At 42.7% G+C, this 27,112-nt stretch overlaps 1 protein-coding gene across 1 annotated transcript; it reads left to right on the forward strand.

Annotated features, from left to right (window-relative positions):
- The first annotated feature begins 2,027 nt into the window (after positions 1–2,027).
- Positions 2,028–27,112, forward strand: TAF8 (TATA-box binding protein associated factor 8). Its single transcript, XM_073615941.1, has 8 exons — positions 2,028–2,131; positions 6,807–6,963; positions 9,121–9,219; positions 9,310–9,372; positions 10,765–10,889; positions 12,688–12,835; positions 12,999–13,141; positions 26,534–27,112. The coding sequence occupies exons 1-8, from the start codon at positions 2,084–2,086 to the stop codon at positions 26,660–26,662; spliced, it is 912 nt and encodes a 303-aa protein (XP_073472042.1). The 5' UTR covers positions 2,028–2,083; the 3' UTR covers positions 26,663–27,112.

The following is a 27,112-nucleotide window of genomic DNA, read 5'->3' on the forward strand; positions in this document are numbered from 1 at the left end:
TCGGGAGGAGAACTACAAGCCCCAGGGAGATTGCGCAATCCACAGGCACCATAGAGCTGCTGATGGCCACCTCCCCCCTGGTGGGAGTACAGAGATGTGCTGAGGGTTGGAGGTGCACAGGCAGTGGAGACCAGCCAGGTACAGGGGAACCTCTGAAGGGGGGGGGCAGCTGTCTGGGGACCCTGATATATGGGTGGGGCTCTCTGGGGACCCTGATGTACAGGGGTCTCTCTGGGGACCCTGATGTATGGGGGGGGGGCTCTCTGGGGACTCTGATGTATGGGGGGGCTCTCTGGGGACCCTGATGTAAGGGGGAGGCTCTCTGGGGACCCTGATGTAAGGGGAGGCTCTCTGGGGACCCTGATGTAAGGGGAGGCTTTCTGGGTACCCTGATGAAATGAGGGGATCTCTGGGGACCCTGATGTACGTTGGGGATCTCTGGGGACTCTGATGTAAGTGGGGGATCTCTGGGGACCCTGATGTAAGGAGGATCCGCACTCAGATATGTAACAATTTTTATATATATATATATATATATATATAAAAATACACACACACACATGTGTATGCCTGCCCAAGCGTATGACTTTCTTTACTTCACTGCTATGGCCTCTAGCTTGAGATCTTTTGTAGACCTAGCAACGCCCCTGGTGGGGGCCCTTCATGGTTTCTTGCACCGATGCCCTGAAGATTCTAATTACGCCTCTGATGTGGAGCGTATGTGTGATCAGTTTAGTCACTTTTTTCAAAGAAAAAAATGAATGAAGTTTACATCAGTTTTTCATCCGTTTTTTTACATCTGCCAGCTAGAGTCCTTAACCACTTGAGTCCCAGAGTCATTTTTTTTGTGTAAAAACAGACCATTCGTCTGTTTACATTCGTTTTTCGTCCGATCAGTTTTTTTAAGGGATGAAAAATAGGGCTTTCATCCGTTAAAAAAATAGGATGGTAATGGAAGCAGATGAAAACGGATGAAAATAGATGATCATCCGTTGTCATCCGTTTTTCCATAGGAATGCATTAATGTCCGTTTTTCAATGATGGATGAAAAATGGACGAATGGTCCACATGTGTGAAAGGGGCCTTAAAGCCGTCACTGGAGCTGTAGCGGATGAGTGGCACCGGCAGAACCTGGAGACAGCGGAGATGGAGTGGACAGAATGTGGAGACAGACACGGTATCTGGCCGTCAGGGGCACTGGTGCCAGAGTGGAACTAGCGATAGCTGAGGACGGAGACAGGGGTGAAATCAGCCGCAGGACCTGCTGCCGGGCGAGCGGTACCCAAAGACAGTGATAAGCTTAGCTCAGCCAGACCCGAAAAACCCGCCACCGAAACGACGGCGAAGGGGAGCCAAATCGCTGGACACTAGGGTCGCCACCTCATCCCTTTAAACCCAAATTACCCAGGTTCTGAGGCTTATTTAATGCAGATAAGGCACCAAGTGAGTTTAATTACCCCCTAATCAGCCACAGAACCTGTGTAATTCATATGTGTTTTGGTTTAAAGGGATGAGGTGGCAACCCTACTGGACACACTGTCCTGCACTGAACTGCATCCGAAAAAGAAGGCCGGGTGGAAGCCATGGCGCAACACCACTGGGGAGAGTGACTACAGACCTAGGGGGGTTTGTTTGCTGCCCCCCCCCAAAAAAAAATGTTTAGCACCAGCCACCACTGCTTCCTGTTGTCTCCCTAGGACAGGAAGTGCAGGGAATTCTCCCTCACATGAGTATAGCGATAGAAACCCTATAAAGGGTTTAACCATTCCACTCAGAAAAATATAAAAATTGGAGTTGTACTTTAAGTTCGTCAGTGTCATGTCTTGGAGCCAAGCGACACACGTAAGTTGCTGTGTAAATACTTTTTGCCTCAATTTACTTTTCAATAAATACAGCAAGCATTCACACAGAAAGGAAATCAAATCAAGAACACAGAAACAAAATAAAAATTTAATTTTTTGACAAGTATTTTCTCAGGCAGGCTTCTCTCCTGCCCAGGTTACGCCTAGCTAAGTACCACCTGCGGGACAAGTCAAAGGACTACATCTCCCGGCAGCCTTCGCGGCGGGACGTGCTAATCAAGATGGCGGAGACAGCGACGGCTGTGAGTGGTTCGGGCAGCTCCGGAACGGTAATATTCACCCGGGAGGCGAACGAATCAAATTGGGATCGTGGGCCCAGCAAGCTTTCCGTTTTATGAAAAGATAGATTAGTGTTTGCTGAGGTTCGGAACTGTTTCAGGGGCTATTGGCGTGCGGGAGTGATAGGAGGAAAGCAGTCACGTGAGCGGAGGTGTGGTCATCTAAGGGTTTTACACAGCATGGAGCCTTGTGTAGGATAATAAAGCAGTAATGGCGTAGTCCATGGCAACGGGTCAGCTGTCAACTTTCTTTATACAAATATCTATTATCAATATGTGTGCGCCACTGGTTCACTCTCCTCTCCACCAGGTTAATAAATTGGGTTCTCTGTACTAAACTGAATGTCAAGAAAAGCTGTGAAGGACTGATATTTATTAGCCAATACAAGGCAAAGGCAGACCCTACTAAGCTACATTAAAGTAGAACTACAGGCAAAAGAGGTTTTTCATATATTTTTTTTACCATCTGTGTCCCATTGGGAAGATTTCCCTTCACTTCCTGTCCAATATCCAAACAGGAAGTGAGAAGAAATCCCTGCAAATGAAGGAAATCTCTTCTGGACCCCCAGGTCACCAGAACTAGTGGGATTTTCTTTATTTTCACTTTTAATGATAATGGCAGTACAGAAGAAATAGAGAGTGTGAACCTCCTTAATGGGGGCACAGAAAAAAAAAATCACTTGCGTGTTTAGGAGAGGGGTGTCACGGCAGAAAAAAAAACCCAGCAGAATACACATAAACACGGCTGAGCGCTAGGGTTGTTTAGGACTTAGGCGTTCATTCATCCCAATTGCTGAAATGAATAAATGGCCAGAACGTCTGATGAGCCTAAATGCATTTGGAAAATGCAGTTTAACCACTTCAGCCCCGGAAGATTTTACCCCCTTCCTGACCAGAGCACTTTTTGCGATTCGGCACTGCGTCGATTTAACTGACATTTGCGCGATTGTGCGACGCTGTACCAAAAAAAAAAAAACTATATCGGGATTGCAACATTATGGCAGACATTTCAGACACTTTTTACACATTTTTGGGACCATTGGCATTTATACAGCGAACAGTGCTATAAAAATGCACTGATTACTGTAAAAATGTCACTGGCAGGGAAGGGGTTAACACTAGGGGGCGATCAAGGGGTTAAATGTGTTCCCTGTGTGTGTTCTAACTGAAGGCGGAGGGGACTGTGCAGGGAAGATAACAGATCGCTGTTCATACTTTGTATTAACAGACGATCTGTCTCTTCTCCCCTCAAAGAACCAGGAACTGTGTGTTTACACATACAGATCCTGGTTCTCGGTGTGTCAGCAGCGATCGTGGGAGCCCGGCGGTGATCGTGAAACTGCGGCAGCTGGTCGGTAAGTGGTTAAAGGGGTTGTAAAGTCTTGAGGTTTTTCATCTTAAGGCTACTTCCACACTGGGGCGTTGGGGAGCGTCGACGGTAAAGCGGAGCTTTACCGTCGTTTTTGCAGAGGTTTTTGGCCATTAGCGGGGAGCTTTAAACCCCCGCTAGTGGCCAAAAAAGGGTTAAAACCGCCTGCTTCGGCGGCGATGCCCATTGATTTCAATGGGTAGGGGCGCTTTAGGAGCGGTGTATAAACCGCTCCTACAGCGCTGCAAAGATGCTGCTTGCATGACTTTTTTTTACCATCCTGCCAGCGCACTGCTCCAGTGTGAAAGCACTCAGGCTTTCACACTGGAGTGAGAGGAGAGGCTCTTTACAGGCGCTATTTTTAGCGCTATAGCGCCTGTAAAGTGCCTCAGTGTGAAAGCAGCCTAATGCATTCTATGCATTAAGGTGAAAAACCTTCTGCGCTGCAGCTGCCCCCTTTTTACTTGCCTGGCCCAGCAGCTCCTACCACTGTCTCGGGTCCTCATTGGATAGATTGATAGCAGCGGGAGCCATTGGCCCCTGCTGCTGTCAATCAAATCCAGTGACACGGGGGGCGGGGCCAAGTCCTGCAGTCTGTGTCAATGGACGCAGCAGCAGGACTCAGGAGCCCACCTGCATGAGTGCCCCCATGGAATGCGGCACTCGATGTGAGCGGGGAGCCAGGAGCGCCGCCCGGGCACCCCAGAAAATGAGGATCGGGGCCGCTCTGTGCAAAACCCTTGCACAGTGGAGGGAAGTATGACATGTTGTTGTTATTTTTTTTTAAAACAAACCTTTACAATCACTTTAAGCCTGGGCTCACACATATGCGATTCCGGCGCCGGTTCCCGCATCGCATCTCCCATTCAGGCAGTTCACACTGCCCTCTGAACCGCTGCATGTGTCAATACAAAGTTAATGACACCCACAGATCGCAGTGCAAACTGTGGATTTGTACAGGAATCTGATCACATGGGTGTGAACACCCATGCGATCCGATTCTAGTGCGGGGAAAAAAAAGGTCCCTGTGCCTTTTTTATTGTGTGAATCCAGCATGAGTTCAGCCATACAAACTAAATGGCTGAACTCGCATTGCACAGACGGTACATGTGATCGGCACAGCAATGCGGGTGTGAATCGCATGCAATGTCTGTGTTTGCATATGTGTGAACCTGGGCTTAGGCCCAATTTTAACTCTGCTTTTCCCAGGGAAAATGCCCAGTGTGCATGAGGCTTTGAAAGTGGTTGTAAAGGTTAGTTTTTTTTTTGTTTTTTTTTCACCTTAAAGTGGAACACTGCTCACCTCAGCTCTAACGATGCGTTGTCACTGAGCTCCCCACCCAGCCGCTGGCATCTTCAGGCAGCCAGCTTCCGGGTCTTGATTACCGGCCGGTCTCATTGGCCTTGCGAGGATGACATCAGTTCAGCCAGAGTCAGCATTGCCGAATTTGTACAGTGAGCTGTGTGTGCGTGGCTCACTGTACAAGGGTGGACAGGCAGGTAAGTAGCTTTAATGCAGAAGAGACAAAGCATGTCACTTCTGCATTAAAAATCCTGTCTGCCAATTTTAAAGTGGTTGTAAAGTTAATTACTGAGAAAAGCATTTTTGATGCAATGCTAGCATAAAAAAACATACTCACATTTAAACACAGGACCATGACCATGCAGGGTGGCTGGTCTTAAAATGGTATGGCTCCAATAAAAGTGAGGCATTTATCTGAGAAGTCATCCAGTTCTAATAAATTATTTAGACTTTATTTGCCCTATTCCGTGTGCATGCAGCACCCATGTTAAATGTACAGGTGTAGTTGTGAATAGGCCCATAGAGTTTCCTTTTGTCTTTAACATTGAACTGCAGCCATCACATGAATGTGAACCAGTAATACAGGAAATAATGAGATTTCTACTGGACAAGCATTTTCATGCAGCAAAATGCAGGAGTTTTGCTGCATCAAAACAGTCAAATGTAAATAGGCCCTCAATGGTTTTTGAGTCTTGCTAAACTGCAGGCTTGGTTTACACTGGCACAGCATTTTTACTGTCCTCTGACCACTCACCTCCAAATTTACATGGTGGCCAATGGCTGGTAAAGCTCAAGCTTTGTGGTGCCGTAATTTACAGTGGTTGTAAAGGCAGAAGGTTTTTTTTTATCTTAATGCATTCTACTTCCCCAAGCCCCATCTCGTTCCAGCGATGTTGAGCAAAAGACTTGGCTCTCCGGACTCTCCCTCCTCATTGGCTGAGATAGCAGCGAAGCACCATCAGCTCCCGCTGCTGTCAGTCAGTGAGCCAATCAGGAGAGAGGGGGCTGTGGCTCTGTGTCTGAATAAACATGGAGAGCCGCGGCTCGGCTCTGGTGCCCCCTTAGCTAGCTGATTGCTGTGGGGGCATTAAACAGGAGGGAGGGGCCAGGAGCGCCAAAGAGGGACCCGAGAAGAGGAGGATCTGGGCTGCTTTGTGCAAAACAACTGCACAGAGCAGGGAAGTATAACATGTTTGTTCATTTTAAAGGAGAAAAAAAACAACACTTTAGTATCACTTTAAGCTTGGCTTGTTGCGTTTGACAAGCAACACTGCCTGTCAAACTTGCCCATTGAAGTCAATGGGGCTGGGCCACAACCATGTGCCAAATGCAGCTATGGTAGTTCAGTGTAAAATCACCATTGGAATAGAAGAAATCCCCCATGGGATAGAAAAAGGTGCGTAAGAGGCAGCAGTATTTAAAGTATACCGCCCATGTGAAAGAGGCCTTACCCCTTGTTTGCCAGTGTAAAATTTCAATGCTGCAAGAGTCCATCCACAGACAGTATTCGGCCTGTGTGTCCGATAATTTCCCACTTCTAAGGTTAAATATTTAATTGGACACTTGAGGGTTTTTTCCTACAGCTGGAGAGTTTAAAATCAGGCTCACTTCTGCATAGAAACCAATCGGCTTTAAGGTTTTATTGTCAAAGCTTAACTGAGCAAGCTGAAGTTAGAAGCTGACTGGCTACCTTGCACAGCTGCACCAGATTGAGTGCTCCAGTTTTAATAAATCTCCCCGAATGTATACATACGAAATGAACGATATAACCGTTCTCCATTAATATTACAGCCTGTATATTGGCTAAAATGTCTCACAAATACTTTACATTAAATATTTAGTTGTACAAGCACTACTGGGTGCCTGCATTTATATTGACTGCTTTTTTTATATATTTCACAATACATTACATTATTATCATTTAAGATGAGTTGCACTGTTTTTTAATATTTTAGGCAAGTTTAAATTTTCAGATAATTCTTGTTTCTCTGCAGCGATCCAGTGGCCGTGGTAACTCCACACCTGCCGATAACTACTTGCTCGCTCGTAGGCGAACCCTTCAGGTAGTCGTGAGTTCTTTGCTCACAGAAGCTGGTTTTGAGAGTTCAGAAAAAGCAGCAGTGGAAACCCTGACTGAGATGCTACAAAGTTGTGAGTATGGTTCAAGCATCAGCAACAGAAAGTAAATATGGCTCTTCTTTTCCAGTAATGCATGGAGCATCATGGACTCTCGTTCAACTGTTTTGAGAGAAATCTGATACTTTAGCAAGTCATGTAAACTTCCAGAGCTCTGTTGATAACATGTTGCAGGACATTCTTCATTCTCATTTGCTTTGCATAGAATATGCAATAATTAATATGTGTGGTTCTTTGACATTCTTTCAGTGTTTGGGGAACTGTTGTGATCTAGGGCTAGGTTCTGAGTAAGCCTACAAGCCTGTCTCTATAGATCAGGTAGTCCCTTCCAGACAAGGTTAGCTCTGTTTGAGTCTGCTTGCTCAGCGGGGAATCTGTCAGCTGGTCGCCACTAAGCAGATGTATGACTGGCCTGTGTTCGCTCCATTTATCAAGAGTGGACACGGACGCAGCCCGCTCTCGTCTATGGGCGGTCAGATGTAAACGGACCACCTGTCCATTTGTATCCGACTGCCATCCTATTCGCCTGATGGATGGGGAACAGATCCCCATTGTCTGTTTTTAGCGGACAGGATTGGATGTCAACAGGTGTAGATAGACACATGTCCATTTACACCCGCAGCTGCATAGGGAAAACTGGAGGGTCCAATTGGATCCGCCTGAAAAACTAAAAGGGGGACCTAAACAGTAGAGGTCGACCGATATATCGATCGGCCGATATTTGGCTTTTTTTACTTAATCTGCATCGGCTGATTGTGCCGGGAACTTGCAAATGACTTCTGTAATATAAGTCAATGCAAGTTGTCTGAAGTTTTCTTCTCTCCTCCTCTGGGCAGCCTGCCAAGTCTGATAAGAAGATACATTGTATCTCTTTCAGGTTCTTTTATCAATAGACTGAACTACGTGGAGAAGTTTTCAGTTTAACCATTTAAAGACTAAATCTTTTCTGACACTTGTTGCTTACAAGTAAAAATCCTGTATTTTCTGCTAGAAAATCACTTAGAACCCCCAAACATTATATATATTTTTTCTAGCAGAGACCCTAGGGAATAAAATAGCGGTTGTTGCAATATTTTATGTCACACGGTATTTGCGCAGCAGCCTTTCAAACGCAATTTTTTTTTTTTGAAAAAATACACTAATGAAATAAAAAAAATAAAAAAAAGCAGTAAAGTTAGCCCATTTTTTTCGTCCAAAAGTTTTGATTATCTGTTTTTGTGTATTTAATATTTAAGATATCGTCTTTTTTTTTTTTTTTTTTTTATCTAAATTCTACATACAAGTGAACTGATTGGAGGTTTGTTTTGTTTAATAAATGTTTAAATATAAAAAAAATTCTGTATCACTTATTACTTAAGGCTGCTTTCACACTGGAGCGGGCATGCGTTGACGGTAAAACGCTGTTAGTTTTAGCGGCGCTTTACCATCATTTTAGCGGCGCTATTCGGCTGCTAGCGGGGCGCTTATAACCCAGCTAGCGGCCGAAGAAGGGGTTAAATGCGCCCCTGAAGCGCTGCTGCCGAAACGCTTTGCAGGCGCTTCGGCAGCGGTGCGCATTAATTTCAATGGGCAGGAGTGGTGGAGGAGCGGTGTACACCGCTCCAAGGATGCTGCTTGCAGGACTTTTTTTTTAACATCCTGCCAGCGCATCACCTCAGTGCGAAAGCACTCGAGCTTTCACACAGACTGCAGGGGAGCCGTTTTACAGGCGCTATTTTTAGCCCAAAAGCGCCTGAAAAACGCCCCAGTGTGAAAGGGGTCTAACTGTCAGATTTTATGAGATGAAGGGGGAAAAAAAAAAAAAAAAAAAAAAAATCGGCCTAATATATCGGCCCAAAAAAATCGGCATCATATATCGGCCATCGGCCACCGCGATTTCTAAATATCGGCTTTGGTATCGGCCACAGAAAAACCCATATCGGTCGACCTCTACTAAACAGTCCACTAGTGTGAAAGGGGCCTTACTGCTGAAGGCAGCGTATGTCCAGGGGACCTTCTCACCTGGGAACTGGTTCTCCTTTTGGCTGAATTTTTTGCATGTATACTTGACAAAAAGCTAATTTTATATAAAAATGAGAACGAAGGGCAACATCTTATAACAGAAAAAAAAATATTTGTCAGACCAGCACATCTTTTATAATCCTACTGATTTTAATGATTCCATTTTCACAGATCTGACAGAGATTGGGCGCAGTGCCAAATCATTCTGTGAACATACAGCACGTACACAGCCCACTTTACCAGATGTAGTTGTCACCCTTATAGAAATGGGTAAGTAGTGCTGAGTAATTATTAATATAATAATAATAATAATAATAATATTGTGATTTGTTCTTCTACTAACAAAGTGAATATTCCCAGGTTTTAATGTGGACACGTTGCCCGCATATGCCAAGCGTTCTCAAAGGATGGTGATAACTGCACGTAAGTTTTTGTGTAATTTTATGGAGTGCACCCATGTTTCTATATCATTCAGAATTAGGAGGCTTCAAGTGATATTAAAGGGTTTTATTTTTTTTATATAACAAAAATGTTATACTTACCTGCTCTGAGCAGTGGTTTTGCACAGAGCTGCCCAGATCCTCCTCTATATGGGTTTCTTGCCGCGGCTCCTGGCCCCTCCCTCCCAAACTGAGCTCTTGCTCTGTGTCCATTTAGACACAGAGCCTTGGCTCGGCCCAACCCCTCTCTCTCCTCATTAGCCACTTACTTTGACAGCAGCGAGAGCCAGTAAGGGGGGAGAGTTCCGGACAGCCAAGGCTCTCATGCAACATCGCTGGATCGAGACATCGGGCTCAGGTAAGTATTAGGGGGACTGAGGGGGCTGCTGCACACAGAAGGTATCTTATCTTGATGCATAGCATGTATTAAGAAGAAAAAAAAACCTTCTGCCTTTAGAACCAATTTATTGTCTTGTAAGTTTTAATTTTGAAATATAAATGTTTTGTGAGGCATTGTTTCAACATGGATTTAATAACATTTGAAGCACTACAGTATTCTGTTAGGTTTCTTGTAAAAAACAGTGGCAGTATTGCTGTTGTCATTTGTATTGTGATTCAACCATCTTTATATTTCCACCAACATTCATAATGAATTTGAGAATACAGTAGTTAAAATGTTTGCAATATTTACGTTTGTGTCTTTAATCAGCTCCCAAAGAACCACAGGCAGTCGTCTGAAGAATTGTGATTGGGAAACTTGCAACACTTTAGGGCTTTGGGGTGGGGCATTACTTCTGGTATAAAGCACTGTTTACCCCTTATTTTGTATTATTTTTTTTAAACTTTACTGCATTGACCAATGAAGTCTTTGGGTGATTTCTGGTTAGGAGACATGCTGCTTTTTTCCACACCCCTCCATTGTATTGCTGTGTGAATGGGGTACATAGTAAGCAATAGTTTTTTTTTATATGCCCGTGCGGAGACCTGTGTTTATCAGGTGAGGAAAAATGCAAGTGTATGTATAGTCAATATTTTCTCTTTTAGTTTTGGATAGAATAGGGAAATCTTAAAGATTCCTGGAGATTCAAAAGAGAGAAATACCCTCTTGGACAGTTGTCACAGCTGACAAAGGTACTCCATTAAAGATTTCCCCATTCTTGCTGTCCTATTGACAACTCAAAATGTTGTGTGGTTGTTTTTTTTTTTGCTGTCATTCCTGGTGACATTGGCCACCAGGACAAATAGAGTGGGTAAATCTCCCTAAAGGTGATACAGACAGAATTATAAACATGCCAGGAGTACCACTCACCACTTTATCCTAAACTAAAAAAAAGTTCTGTATAATCAGTTGCTCATGCATTGTTTTTCTTTGCAGCCCCTGTAACAAATCATCCTGTTGCCCCAAAAGCTTTAAGTGCAGGTCAGAACAGGCCACATCCTGCACACATTCCAGGTCACCTCCCAGAATTTCCGGATCCCCACACTTACATCAAGACACCGGTAGGAGCATAAGTAATGCTTATTCTTTATTAAAGCCAGTATAGCACATCACTGTTTATCAGATAAAGCGGTATTAATTGGGAACAATCACATAAATATTACACGAGGAGAAGGGCCCATCAAAATCAACATGCACTATTCAAGGTGGAGGAATACTATGTACTATATATGTATAATAGATTACAGAAAAGGATGATTAGTTTATTTGGAAAAAGAAAGGTGGGTTTTGAAGAACTGAGTAAACCTATCCTAGGTTGAATGAGTATCGTATGACATAGAAAAGACTTGCAAAGAACAATGTCTGCTCAAGAGAAAAATTGCAGTTCGAACTGAGGTGAGGGCAAAGATATTGCATTCGTATTTTAAAGGCAAAGCATAGGAACCTGAATTTCAGTTTCTCTGGAAGCCACTGGTCGAGAGGACCACTAGAAAAAAGTGGTTGTAAGTGTAAATAAGTCTTGCAGGGACATTAATGTTAGCTTGTAGGGATAAAAGTCTTTGTGGAAGATATAGAGATGTCAAAAAGGCAGCTAGGAATTCTCGTTAGGACTGAAGTGGCCCATACACATTAGTCTAATTGTATAACGTGTTAGATTTCCCAACAACTATGTAGTATAGGGGCCTGTCTGACTGGATAAAAAACTTGTTGGTTTATTTATATAGTAATTTTGCTATACAGTTGGTAAATCTAAAGATGATTGAGATTGTTCAGTCATTTTGTAATGTATGTGGGTTCATGTAAGGGGAGATGAGGGTAAACAGGAGGTTTTGGGTGTTGTCTGCATGTGGATGGTATTGAATGTCATAGAAATAGAGAAGTGTGCCAAGAGTTGTTGTGTAGGTAGAGAAAAGTACAGAGCGAAGGATACAGAAGATAAGGCACTATTGAATCAGTCCCTAAAGCTTATAGTTTGGCACTGCCAGGTGATGTTAATCAGAAACAAAAAGAAAAGCTTTTTTAGGTCAGCTTTCCCTTTGAGGATCTAATGAGCCACTTTTTTGGGGTTTCAATTGTGAGTATGTGGGGTGAAGAGGATCAAACAGTGAGTTTGGTGTGACTAATAGGATCAGGTTAGCCTGTTAGAGAAGAGCAAGTCAAGCCATTTGGATGCTTATGGGAGAACTGAAACGAGACTGTAGATATAGATACAGAATAGAAAAGTGTTAATAAACTTAAACTTTGAACAGTAGAAAAAAAAATAAAATGTGCCTTTGTTAAACATTGGATGTGTTAGTGTATTAATTGTGTAACAAAAAAGAATATATACCTATTGGTAATGTTTTGTGCTTTCTGGGAGAGATGTGAAAAATTACTATGTATGTGACTTTCTTCTTTTCTGCTCTGCCCACAAGCCACAAGGAGCTTTGGCTGTACTTTTCCTTTTAAAGATGAGCGCTAGGGTGAACGCTAAATAAAAACATGAAATACAGGTGTGAACTGTCTTATCTGCCAAAGAATGTTGTAATTCTGTCTAGCTGTTTTATGATTCATACACCTTTTGCCAGACAACACAGCTAGGAGGCGACACCACTTCTCTTAGAAAAGTTCTTTAGGGCCAATTCACACTATATGCAGTCACCGTTTTACCGCATGGTAAAACTCCTGTCACCGCAGGGACACGTGAAGCATGGTCAATCTGCAGGGAAAAGGGGGCTTGTGGGTTGTCATTGAGGTGTCAGGATTAGAGATGCTGTTGCAGGCTGCTGAGTTGGAGGCAGTTCCATTGAAGGGAGACTGCCAAGGGGGAGATGGAGAAGAAAAGTTTACAGTTTTACAGTCTATTTTTTCTTACTGCAGACCTGCAGAGAACCAGTGGGAGATTACCAGGTCCTTCGAGAGAAGGCAGCATCTCAACGTAGAGATGTGGAAAGAGCACTAACGCGATTTATGGCGAAGACTGGTGAAACCCAGAGTCTTTTTAAGGATGACACCAGCATTTTCCCATGTAAGACAGCAATTTATTTAATGTGATGTGTAAGCCAACCAGCCCTATGGTTTTTTTTAAATTTTTTATTTTTTATTTTTATAATTGCTTTTTATTTATTTTGCTTGCTGCTTCTTTGCTTTCAAGGAGATAACCTTCATTATCACATTTCCTTCCTCACCAGTGATTGCTGCTCGCCCTTTGTCCATCCCATATTTGAATGCCCTTCTCCCATCAGAATTAGAGCTGCAGCAAGTAGAAGAGACCGATTCTTCTGAACAAGATGACCAGACTGATACAGAAAACCTTTCTATGCATTTACATGCGGTATTGTATTTAAGAATCTTATTTGTAGCTTTCTTGAATTTATCTTTCTTTTGCTTTCCTTGATGCCATAGATTTCTGTTTTAGTTTCCATTATATAGATACCTAAATTCAGCATGTAGAGCAGAGATATACATGATGAATGTATGCTTCAATGTGGAAGATTCTCACTAGTACAGGGTTATTTTTGGAGTCCTACATTTGATAGTGGTAGCAAAGTGTTAGCCTTCAACAAAAGCAGTAGTTTAGATTTAGATTGATACCATTTATTGCCCTACCTAAATAGATTGTAATGCAAGCTTTTGAAACATACTGGCTGGCCACTTCTATGGGCAGTATGAACAGATAGTAAGAAACTTGCATTTTATACACATCATAGTGGGACGTGGAGACATTGAGCATTTTTATAAAGTCCTCTTTGATGTGAAGATGTGCCTGTGCGATCGTTCACAGAGAATCATAGTTTAACCAACGTAGAGACCTGTAGGGCGTTTTTCACATTATAAGTTATACCAAATTAGAAGCTTTGTAGGAGAAGGTCTCTTTCATACTGTATTGCTCTGCAAGCCTGGTATTGATACCCTGTCAGTGACATATGCAGGTCTCAGCCCTTTTTTTTTACCAGCATGGTGTGTCCTGTTTTTGTTGTGATGCCTCCAGTGAACTTCCCATAGTAAGTTGCTTTGGGTATGCTGGGAGAGGGAGCTCAGAAAATGTTTTTTATTTTCAGACACCCTAGAGAATGAAATGGCGGTCGTTGCAATACTTTGTCACACCGTATTTGCGCAGCGGTCTTACAAGAGCAATTTTTTGGGAAAAATACACTTTTTTGACTTAAAAAATAAGACAACAGTAAAGTTAGCCCAATTTTTTTTTTTTTGGATTGTGAAAGATAATGTTACGCCGAGTAAATTGATATGGAACATATCATGCTTGAAAATTGCACCCGCTTGTGGAATGGCGACAAAAATTTAAACATCCCTTGTAATAGAAATAAAGCATGACAGGACCTCGTAAATGTGCGATCTGGGGTCAAATGTTTTTTTGTTTTTTTTATTTGCAACAAAAATTTTTTTCCCCTTTAAGACTGGAGGGCGGAAGTGACATCTTGACATCAACTGCGCACTCCAATGTTATGGAGCCGTGTGGGGGCCATCTTTGTCTTATTCGGCATCCAGCCTGTAAGGGAAGAGCACCCGATCGTCTCCACTGCTACCGACGGCTCCGCTAAGTGGCGGAGACGACCGGAGCGTGGCGGGAGGGGGTCCATCTTCCGCACCCGATAAAAGTGATCTCGGGGCAAAGCTGCTGGGGAGACCACTCTTATCTGAAAGAGGACCGTCCGCTCTTGAAGAGGATACCGGGGTTATGGCAGCTAACTGCTGCCATAACCCCGGTACTCCTCTTCAAACAGCCGATGTAAAACGTCGGCGGAGTGTCGTTAAGTGGTTAAGGAGTATCTGTCACGTGTCCAAAGCTGTCACATATGGGGCTTGTTGGCTCCCTTGTAATAGCAAAAAGGGAAGTGCCAAAAAAAAGTGTTCAATTAAAACAAAATTTAAAAAAATTTAAAAGCACCCACATCGCCTTACACACACACAAATGAGAATGCAAATGTGTGTGTGTGTGTGTGTGTGTAGACGCACACGTGTATGTAAACTATTGCACCGCACATGTTGTATATCATTGCACATGCCAGAATGAGAGCAATAATTCTAGGTCCCTTATTTATGGCCGACTCTAAACTGATGATCTGTAAAGGCATTTAAAGCTTCGCCCATTGATAATTTTGAATACCATAATTTTTCAGCCTTTTGCAGGCATATGCATTTTTGAGGCTTGACAAATTGGTTAACTATTTACTCAACACTACCTCATGTTTTATTTTGAACAAACAATTGGGGATTAAATTATGCTGGTGTGTACTAAAATTTAATTTTAGCGTATTTTTTCCTGAAAATATAGATTTGGTGTACAGTAGAGCTGCATGATTCTGGCTTAAATGAGAATCGCAATTTTTTTTTTTTTTTTTTCTTGCTTAGAATAAACATCACGGTTCTCGCGGCCTAACATCATCTTTCACATTGTACAAAAAAATTGGGCTAACTGTACTGTTTAGTTTTTTTAATTCATTAAAGTGTTTTTTTTTTTTTTTTTTAATTGCGTTTGAAAGACCGCTGCGCAAATACAGTGTGACATAAAATATTGCAGCAACTCCATTTTATTCTCTAGGGTCTCTGCTAAAATATATAATGGACAGGGGCGTGGCCTGGACCGGCATGGTGTAGGGAGTGTGTACGGGAGCTCCGCTTGCCTAATATCCGTAACTACATATCCTGGGGCTAAATCTGCCATCTATTTCTACAATACTGGCTCTCTGGGTACGCTGTGCTAGCAGGGACCATGTCACTGTCAAAGAAAACAATGGATTTGGCTGCTAAACTGGCTAAATACTGTCATGCAGAAAAGGAGGCTGAGGAGGAAAATGGCGCCGGCTCTCCTTCTACGACGGGCTCAGCTGCAGAGGACACTGCACGAGTGCTGGAGGCGATATCAGACTGCAAAAGCACCCTGACAGGCAAGATCGAGGAAATTAAGATAGATGTCTCTCTCATCCATCAAGATTTACAGAAACTCAGGGATCGGCTCACGGAGACAGAGATCCGCATCGGCCACGTGGAGGACTAGGTGCATCCATTACAAGTTACTACTGAATGGCTCCAACACCAGCTCCATATGGTTCTAGCCAAACAAGATGATATGGAGAATCGCCTCAGGAGGTGTAACCTGCGTTTGTAGGCATTCCCGAAGGATCTGCGGGTACAGACCCCCCCAATTTCTTGAAAATCCCCCTATTACCTCCTTCAGATGGGCTGAATTCTGCACGTCCTTTGTGGTAGAAAGGGCACACGGGCTGGCTGCTAAACCTCCCCCTCAGGGGGCGCCACCCTGAACATTCATAGCCAAACTGCTCAATTTCCGTGACCGTGACACGGTCCTCCGCCTCACCAGAATAAAGGGTAATATTCCCTTCAAAAATGGCGATATCAAGGTGTTTCCAGGCTTCTCAGCTGAGGTTCAGAAGAAAAGGGCACAATTTACCGAAGCTAAACGGCAGTTGAGGATTCGTCACTATTCCTATGCGATGCTATTCCCAGCAAGGCTTTGCGTCATCAGAGAGGACCGGGCGCATTTTTTTTGATACATCGGACGCAGTTTTTTCCTGGCTTGAAAACAAAGCGGCACCAGCTCTGGAACCCGCTTGATGATTCGGCTGCTCCCTGAGGATGATTATCTGTTCTAGGAGTGATAACAGTCTATTTCCTCGAACTTCCTTGGAGAACATAGACCAAGATACCCTGAAGGTACTGTGTGGTTCCCTTTTGGCTCCTATAATCCCTGTGGCTTTTATCCCCCCCAAAGGGGGGGGGGGGGGGAATATTTTTCCATTTTGTCCTATTTGATTCATACCTTTTATGTTATTGGTTATTTTTTCCTTGGCTGTTATTCCCCCTAAGACCGCACATCGGTTCCACAGTGCTGTACTTGATCTATTTGGCCCTGACTTTCTGGCTTTAATGGCAAGCTGACGACCGACATGGCATCTGTGACAAGGCCTCGAACTTTTATATCCTTCTGATCCCCTTGCATAGTCTATCCTGGTGTTCTAAGAACAGATGTCACGCTCTCTGTACTGCTGTATGTTCTTCAGCAGCTAATCGTCCCCCTAGTGGCGGGTACCCCTCGGGGCCCCGCTATCCTTTTTTAAGGAATGCAACATGTATTGTTTGGTTTCCCTGGCCTGACTGGACCCATTTGACTACACCCGATATTTACTCGGTGTGCTGTCTCGCCGGTTACGCCAGAGTGTTAGTTTTTGTTTTATATTTAATTACGTGGTATTTTTATTTTAATGCTCGAAACATATTTGATGTGCACACAATTATTGGTGGGTATGGTTGCATGCTGACGTGGATGGTATACAATACGTCGAGTCATCCTGTGCTGGTATCATACTGCAGATCTGGAGACTCGGTCTGTAACATCCTGCCCTGGAGATCCTGGGTTTCGTGGGCGGTCCTGCATATCCCCCTAAACATGGGGGCGCGCAGACTCAGGATACTGGGAGACTGGATGCCTATATCCTGTCAACATGTCTGCTATAAAATGTATCACATGGAATGTCCGAGGCATCAGAGCTAGACCCAAGCGTAGCGCAGTCCTGTCCTATCTCAAGGCACAACGTGCAGGGATAATGGTATTGGTAGAGACCCATCTCACGGGCCAACTTTTGTTGGTACTAAAAAAGCCATGGGTGGGTTGGCTATATCAGGCCCCCTATACTACAAACTCTAGGGATGTGGCTATCCTGGTGGCAAAAACGGTACAATTTGTACTGCTAACGCTTAGATCTGACCCCCAGGTTTCTATTCTTACATGCCAAGGTAAACTTAGAACTCCTAATATTAGCTATGTACATACCCCCCCTTCCAGTTCAATGTCCTTACAGAAGGGTTGACATTTATGTCTCAATTCCCTACTGTTCCTGCGATATGGCTGGGGGATTTCAACAACATCATGCACAATGATTTAGACAGACTGTCATTGACACCTTCTGATAATCCCGCCCAATCTTATACTAGGTTTGGTAGACTTCTTACAGACCTTACCTTAGTAGATACATGGAAGCACGGACACCCTATGGACAGGGCATTCTCGTGTTTCTCCACTTCATACAATTCTATGTCTTGCATAGATTTAATCCTGATATCTCATGCTATTCTCCCCATTTTGGGCGAGGTAGGTTTTAATCCACGTGTCCTCTCTGACCATGCTCCATACTGGATTACGCTTCAAATAGATTCTTCCCCTAAGACTTATGCATGGAAACTTAACCCATTTTGGCTGACGGTTATTCCTGACCTAGAGGGCATTGGGACTGAATGGGAAATTTTCTTCCAGATTAATAAGGATACTGCACCAATTGAAATGATCTAGGACGCTTTTAAATCACACGCCCGGATGATATTATCTCAGCGTATATCTAGATAACGTCAAAACTCCTCTCAAGTGGTTAGACAGGCAGAACAATCCCTTGCGGAGGCAGAAAGAAATTTCTTGGCCGACCCGTCGTCATCCACAGCAGACTGGTTAAAGCTACAAACCAGACTCATAGTGGGACGTCTTCTGGCTTATCTAGCCCACCTAGACCACAGACCTCCTGCAGTGGTCTCTCTTCGCGCTGCTGAAGGGCACTGATCACTGACCCTGAAATGGTGGCTGGGGAGTTCCACTCCTTCTTCGCATCTCTGTACTCCTCTACTGTCAACAACCCCCGTGAGGAAATAGTGACACTCTTAGCCGATATAGAATTGCCCACTCTGTCTCACGACCAGACCACGATGTTAGAGGCTCCTATATCTAAGGACGACATAATATATAGTATACTGAAACCCTGGTTCCCAGACTACATGAACCATTTTCCCATATGTTTAAATCTGGCTCGTTGCCCCCTTCCATGTGTGAAGCCTATATTGTGCTGATACCCAAACGTGGGAAAAACCCAGAACTCCCCGAATCATACTGCCCTATTTCCCTACTTCAACTAGATATCAAAATATTGGCCAAGATCTTGGCACTGCGTCTGAATAAGGTGATTCTTACCCTAATCCACCTGGACCAAACTGGGTTCATGCCAGCCAAAAATACAGCATACAATTTACGCAGGCTTTATATGAACCTGCAGGCTGAACATGACCAGTTGGGTTCTAGAGTAGTGTCCCTTGACGCCGCTAAGGCGTTTGACTCTGTTGAGTGGGACTGTCTTTGGGTATGTTTAACGCGCCTTGGATTTGGGCCTAAGTACATTAGGTGGATCCAACTCCTCTACCAAAACCCGTGTGCCAGGATCTTGGTCAATGGCAAAGTCTCTGATCCCTTTCCCCTTTCTAGGGGTACTCATCAGGGCTGCCCCTTATCCCCGTTATTATATGCTCTAGCAGTGGAACCCCTTGCTTCCTCCCTCAGGGCACATCCAGTTGTTCAAGGGCTAAGATGTGGCAACTTGGTGGAAAAGATCAGCTTATATGCGGATGACATTTTGTTGTACTTAACAGACGCTGGCCCATTCCTAAAAGTAGCCCTCGAGACTATCCAAAACTTCGGTAAATACTCTGGGTTAAAGATCAATTGGGACAAATCATTGATTCTTCCCATAGACGTTAGCGTTCCCTCTGATATAATGGCCTCGTCCCCTCTCCTCAGAGTAAGTTCCATGACATACCTTGGCATTGTAATTACCTGCACACCAGAAGACTACATTAGGCTTAATTTAGAGACCTTGATAGCAGGTTTAAAAGCTAAAACACAGATGGGGCTAAATTACCACTGGGGGTGATGGGCCGGGTAAACCTTATCAGAATGGTCATCCTCCCCAAATGTTTGTACATCTTGTGGCATGCTCCAGCCTATATACCCCTTAGGATCTTTAAGTCCATAAGTCTATAGAGGCCCTTCTCGAATCCTTTGTATGGGGGGCAACCCGACATAAATTATCCTGGCAAGTACTGAAGAATCCCATAGAACTAGAGGGAGTGGCACTACCAGACTTCAACCTGTATTACCTGGCTGCGCAACTGTCTCACTTTTTCTTTTTAGACAAACAAGATAAGGAGCAGTATCTAGCTCTGATATGTTCCCCCCACGCCCGTGGTCTAACGCACCCCTTTCAAATTCTTCTCAGAGACCTTAAGGGTACTGGGCAACTGAGTGGATGTAAAAGTTTAATGTATCACCATTGTAAAATATGGGAGGTAATAGGCCGCAAACTGACAATACCACTCACACATTTTCACACACCACTATGGGATAACCCGGGTTTGCGAGAACTGTTAACTGTCCCCGACTTCACCGTATGGCTGAACCAGGGGGTAAGATACTTGTCTGACGTCTATTGTGATAATATACTTAAATCATTTCAACAGCTCAAGGAGGAATTTCATCTTCCCAACTCAATTCACTTCCGATGCATCCAGGTCAGCCATGCCCTCCGAACACAATTTAGCGATGTCTCCCCTAAAGTAGAGCGCCTTGATGTTCTGTGTATTATAACTAGTCAAGACTCCCGTAAACTTATATCGGCGTTCTATAATGCTCTACTCCGACCCTCCGCAACAATTATAGCATATAACCTAAAAGAACGATGGGCCCGGGATGTGGGGGAGTTGGAGGACGAGGAATGGGAAGATGCATTGGGTACTAATAAAAAGGTGTCCACTAAACTATCTGATCGCCTCAGACAACTCTACATTATGCATAGATCATACCTAACCCCTAACAGATTGGCTAAATATAAACCTGACCAGAATCCATTATGCCCTAGATGTGATAGCCCACTCAGCTCTTTCTTTCAACTTCTTTGGACATGCCCTGTGATACAGGATTATTGGTCCCATATTGTTAAATTTATACATGATGAGATGGGGTCACCCTTGATGCTGTGTTCTAAACAATGCCTGCTGGGAATATTCCCCGACCCAGATTCAGATAAATTCCACAAAATATGCCTCCAAGAGGTATTGTTCATAGCTAGGTTACTTATAGCAAGGAAATGGCTACAAATCATACCACCAACGCTTCAGGAATGGATTTCAGCAGTCAATCAGGTCTTCCCATATAAAAAAAGAGATATATGTTCACAGGGGTTTGATTTGGGACACGTGGCTGGAAACTGCAGCCACGTGTACTGATATATCTAATGACCCTTCATAGTATGGCTTTTCTATAACTATATATCTACAAACCCAGTATCTGGGATATGCGTGTACCTGCACTTTCTATGTATTCAATATCACAACACAAAATTTAATATATATATATATATATATATATATATATATATATATAATAAAATATATATATATATATAATGGACAAAAGACGGGACAACCGATCCAATGCTACAAGCCATTAACTAAAAAATGTTCAGAAAATACAAAACTTGTAGTGCCAGTATGCTACTGCAGTTACGAACATCACTGTTCTTTGTCAGGCTAGTCGGGCTGTGTGTGACCTTCTGTTGAATAACAATATGTCTTTTTCCCATCCCAGGGTGTAACCCACAGGTGTCATGCCTGATTCATTAGTTTATAAACCTCACGTGCATTAACCCCCAATAGGGAAGTCAATCACATGGTTAGGCAGTCGGTATACAACAGTAGTACACATGTTCAATACAAGAAGAAACACAAAATGATTGTAGAAAAATAAACCTATTCAAAATACTAAACAAATGTGGGACAAATTGCAAAGAAGATCACTTTTAAGTAATAAATTACATTGTATACAGTTGAGACAGGGAAAACATCCCTTTTTTCTTTTTTTTTCCCCCCAAAAATATATAATTTTTGTTTCCTGTGTCCTAGCCCTATATTACGATCTAACTAGGGAGTCCCTCAATGTTTTTTTACGCCTATAAGCTTTAATAGGAACCTGTTGAAAGATGTCAATCTGGGGGTAGGCATGTTTCAGGAGGGGCCAGTGATTCTTGATGATTCTAAAGATTTTTTCACTATAGCTGTGAAACTGAAAAGAAAAGGGCAGTCTATCTTGTTTCAGCTTCCTAAGTGTGGTCTCACCCCCCTCACACTGCAATTTTGAAAACCTCCTGTGAAATCGTCCTCAATGGATACTTTCCTTCCCTAAAGCTTCTGGCACATTTCTTCTAATCGGATTTGTCTGGTACTCTCATCACTGACTATGCGTTTCACCCTCAATAATTGGCTCTTTACAATTGATCGAAACACATGGTGGATGATAACTGTCGAACAATAAAAGTTGGTTTCTGTCTGTGGGTTTTATATATAGATCGGAATTGATTGAAAGAGTTCATTCAAAAAAAGTCAAATATAAATCAGTACCACCCACATCATATGCCCCTGTTGAAACCTTTGTTAAGGAGGTAACACGGGATGTTAAACAACTAATTTCACAGGCTGATTATCGGGACCACATACCCAACAATTTATCACCTAAAGAAAGAACAGCCTTGAGAAATCTCAGCAAACGGCATGATATCCTACTGAAACCGGCCGATAAAGGGGGACAGGTAATTATGGATCCAGACTATGAGCAAGACATTTTTCGGCAATTAAGTAATCAACCGGTGTATAAAAAAGCGTCCAGTCATCACTGATCTATTCCTCTATTATTACCTCTAAAAAAACCACCGACACGGCTCTGTCACCTTCAATTGGAAAGGGAACTAGGAAAACAGCTTGATCCGGAGGACTGGCAGGTCATGACTTTAGCAAAAATGCTCAAGGAATGTCATCTTTTTAGAAAATGCCTATAAGGTACTTTACAGGTGGTACTACACACCTGCTAGACTGGCCCGGTTCATCCCAGCCTACTCTCCCTTGTGTTTCTGAGGGTGCTTCCAGGAGGGCACAATGTCGCACATCTGGTGGACCTGTCCGAGGGTACGCAGGGTATGGATTAGAGTTTACTCCCTCCTCCGAAACATACTCCATGCTGACCTCAAAAAGGATCCGTTCGAGGCACTTCTCTGCAACCCAATTGCGGAGCTGCTTCACCTGGAGCACCAGCTGGCTCTGCATCTCTTTACTGCAACCAAACTAACGATAGCTAGGGCATGGAAGACACAGACACTAAGTTTTGAAGCGGTTAAGAATCGCATGGACGATATAAGGTTAATGAAAAGCTGACTGCTGTCCTTTTGGACACTCATGATAAGTTCCTGAAGGTATGGAGGCCATGGGTCAAATATACTAAACCCACCAGATTTGATACCACCCTTCTTCGGATTTAATGCACTCTTGCTCCCCACCGCGAGGACCAACCCTCCCCCTTTATTCCTCTTCTCTCCTTTCCCCCTATTCTTTACTCCTCCCTTCTTAACTAATCTCTTCCCCTAGCTCTTCTTTAACCTCCCTCTCAAAACTGTTTTCAGCCTCTGTTATATCCTTATTGTTTTGTTTTTCTTTGATTTACTAGCATACTTATTTTATTTATAAGATGCTAAACTTTATGTTATGTTTATTCATGATGCATTATCTATACTGTTAAACTGTGAAATTGCTATGATTATCAATAAAACCCTTTTGTAAAAGAAAAAAGCGACCAGTCATCCTACTTGCGGTGTAAGAAAGCTATTGGAGAACATTTTAAAACCGACACTGAAAGAGGGGATTAGCTCTCATGATCTCTTTGAATTCTTGTTACCATCACATACACGTATTCCAGTCCTGTATACATTACCTAAAACACATAAAGGCAGTTAGTCACCACCAGGACGTCCCATAGTTTTGGGAAGAGATTCTATCTTTGTCCCCACAGCTTAATTTTTGTACAAGATTCTGTCCCCCCGGTGAAGAACACCAAGTCGTATGTCAGGGATACTTATGACCACTTATACAAAATTCAGGAAAATCCACATTGTTATGGAGACGAGATTCTGGTAACATGGGATGTTGCCAGCCTTTATACCTGGATCCTACACCAGAGTGGTATTGATGCCACAATAGGATTGATCAGCAACAGTAAAAAGTATTCTGATGTTCAAATTGTGGTGTTTGAAAAACTTAATGGAGTTGCGATGGGCTCGAATGTTGCCCCACCATATGCCTGCGCATTTATGAGCGAATTCGAACAAAAATACATTTTTTTTGAATGAACTCTCAACGACATTGCGCCACTTGGTGGCGCTACATAGACAATGTGTTTGTGATATGGCGGAGCAGCATTGAGTCATTCGAGGCATTTGATGAAGTGTTCAATGCATTCTGTCCTGAGATCCAGTTTAAAATCAATATTGGTGGGAAATCGGTTCCTTTTTTGGATACTAGGATATATATAGATTGGAATCAGATCAATTCCGATCTATATTTAAAACCCACAGACAGAAACCAACTTTTATTGTTCGACAGTTATCATCTACCACATGTGTTTCGATCAATTGTAAGGAGCCAATTATTGAGGGTGAAACGCATAGTCAGTGATGAGAGTAATAGACAAATCAGATTGGAAGAAATGTGCCAGAAATTTAGGATAGGAAAATATCCATTGAGGATGATTTCACAGGAGGTTTCAAAATTGCAGCGTGAGGGGGGGTGAGACCATACTTAGGAAGCTGTAACAAGATAGACTGCCCTTTTTTCTTTTCAGTTTCACAGCTATAGTGAAAAAATCTTTAGAATCATCGGCCCCTCCTGAAACATGCCTACCCCCAGATTAAGTGCAATATCTGTGATCATGTGTTTTTGCGCACAGAATTTTGGTCAGATTGGTTTGTTCTTCTTCTTTGCAATTTGTCCTACATTTGTTTAGTACTTTGAATATGTTTATATTTCTACAATTGTTTTGTGTGTTTCTTCTTGTATTGAACGTGTGTACTACTGTTGTATACCGACTGCCTAACCATGTGATTGACTTCCCTATTGGGGGTTAATGCACATGAGGTTTATAACCTAATGAATCGGACATGACACCTTTTGGGTTACACCCTGGGATGGGATAAAGACACATTGTTATTCAACAGAAGGTCACACACAGCCTGACTAGTCTGACGAAGAACAGTGATGTTCGTAACTGCAGTAGCATACTGGCACTACAAGTTTTGTATTTTCTGAACATTTTTTAGTAAATGGATTGCAGCATTGTAGCATTTGTCCCGTCTTTTGTCCTTATCTGATGGGCGGATATATTGGGAGCCCGCATTGACATTGCTCTAGTTACAGAAATTTAAAAAAAAAAAGGAAAGTAACCTACCTGTTTCGGAGATAGATAGATATATATATATATAATCTCTATGATATATATCTATATCTTCCTTTCTAGATTGTAAGCTCTAACGAGCAGGGCCCTCTCCTGTATTGATTTGTATTGTAAGTGTACTGTCTGCCCTCATGTTGTAAAGCGCTGCGCAAACTGTTGGCGCTATATAAATCCTGTATAATAATAATATATTTTAACTTGTAAGCAACAATTGTCAGAAAAAGGTATAGTCTTTAAGTGATTAAAGAGGAAGTAAACCCTGATGTGTTTACTTCCTCTTTGTTTCCCTGCAAATGTAAAGCATAATGGGCTACTATGCATCGCATAGTATCCTATTATGTGTCACTTACCTGACAAGGGAGCCTGCGATGTCACTGCTGTCCCTTCTCCTATAAAGCGTCCATCTTCTTTCCGGGTATTGCGGCGATGTGATTGGCCGGAGCCGCGATGACGCCATTCCCGCGCATGCGCGCTGGTGCCGCCACTAATGGCATGATCGCAGTTAGAGACGGCACACTTAGTGCGCCTGCGCGCCGTTGTCTACGGTGCATGCGCCGTAGACATTGGTGCCTGTCTTTTGGAAATATCTCCTAAAACATGTAGGTTTAGGAAATATTTCTTGAACCCACAGGTAAGCCTTTAATCTAGGCTTGCCTGTAGGTAAAAGTGGTCTGTAAGGGTTTACAACCACTTTAAACTGACCTAATTTACAGACCTGAAGTTCATTCCTTTTGATCTAAGAAAGAAATGTTACTTTGTTTATAGTTCTCTCTGATGTTGAGATAAAATTGGCAGGCTACCTGTATTTTTTTTTTTGTCAGCTGTCAGAAGTGAGCAGAGAACTCTGCACTTGTTACATAGAATCGGAAAATGCTGTTTGAAGATCGGGAGGGGGGTAGAATTGCGATTTTTGATTCTTTAACGATTAATCCTATCCTACAATCCTAGATTGTAAGCTCTAACGAGCAGGGCCCTCTGATTCCTCCTGTATTGAATTGTATTGTACTTGTACTGTCTGCCCTAATGTTGTAAAGTGCTGCGTAAACTGTCGGCGCTATATAAATCCTGAATAATAATAATAATAATAATCGTGCACTCTAATATACAGTTTTGCAAATATCCTACATCTCTTTATTCTACAGGGCCTCTGTATTCGGAAAATATATAATGTGCTAGGGTGGTTCTAAGTAGTTTTATAGCCAAAAATGCAGATTTTAATGTGTGTGTGAAAAATGGAAAAAAATAAATTTGCTCCTGGAAACTGGTTAAATAGAAATTGTGACAGTGTCTTTGCAGAGAGGCCCCTCTGACCCACTTATGCCTCCTTCCTCTGTCACAGTTGGTACTAAAATCTCCAGTGTCAGATACTAGGGTCAGCAGCGACGACGCATTATATTTTTTAAAAAATGCTTCCAAAAGATAGCCATGTTTGTCAACACACAAAGTTGTTAAATATTATTGTCCATACATGCATATGCCACTATGCCACATAATTTGCTACACATTATATTTCTTCCTTTCTCTTTTTGTGAAATGTAATTTTCAAATTGTTAATTTTCTAAATTGATCATTTTTAAATTATTTTTTTTTCTGTCTTAATAGGATGATCCTGGAGAAGAAAAGGAAAATTCATCAGTTCTTCAGCACAGCTCACTGAAAGGTGAAGAAACCCTGATTGATAATCCCTATTTACGACCTGTGAAAAAGCCAAAGCTGAGACGAAAAAAATGACAGCCTTGTGGTCAAGGGGAAAGTTAGGAATCGGGGCATGCTTTACACACAGACTATGTTATGTGACACTGGAAGGATATAATGTTATGTTCCTCAGAATTTCTCAACACCATTTAACATGGCTGGTTGGGCTGCTCACATTGATTAAAGACATGTCATGGACCGTTGGGCTGTTGTTGAGGTATTGAGATGCCTTTGCAGCAAACAAATCCCAGTGAAAGGCTAAAAATCCATTTGTCCAGCTTCATCTAGGACTGACCTCCCAGCACTGAGTTTTGTTTATGAAGAGTCTGGCTGGTGTCCAAAGAAGCAAGTTCCAAAAAAAAAAAAAAGGCACAGTATTCAATGTGTCAGTTTTCATAATTTTAAAAAGCATTCTGTGTTACATTGATATGAGCTATATTGCAGAATTGTAATAAAAAGGCTATTAAATTGGCCACTGTAAAGAGA

This window comes from Aquarana catesbeiana, linkage group LG02 (assembly GCF_042186555.1).
Source record: "Aquarana catesbeiana isolate 2022-GZ linkage group LG02, ASM4218655v1, whole genome shotgun sequence".
Lineage (NCBI taxonomy): Eukaryota > Metazoa > Chordata > Amphibia > Anura > Ranidae > Aquarana > Aquarana catesbeiana.

Bases quoted from the DNA above. Each gene is read 5' to 3' on its own strand.
- TAF8 (XM_073615941.1), top strand. From the start codon at position 2,084: ATGGCGGAGACAGCGACGGCTGTGAGTGGTTCGGGCAGCTCCGGAACG. The intron at 9,220-9,309 runs GTAAGTAGTGCT...GAATATTCCCAG, and splicing joins TGTCACCCTTATAGAAATGG to GTTTTAATGTGGACACGTTG. The intron at 13,142-26,533 runs GTATTGTATTTA...CTGTCTTAATAG, and splicing joins TTTCTATGCATTTACATGCG to GATGATCCTGGAGAAGAAAA.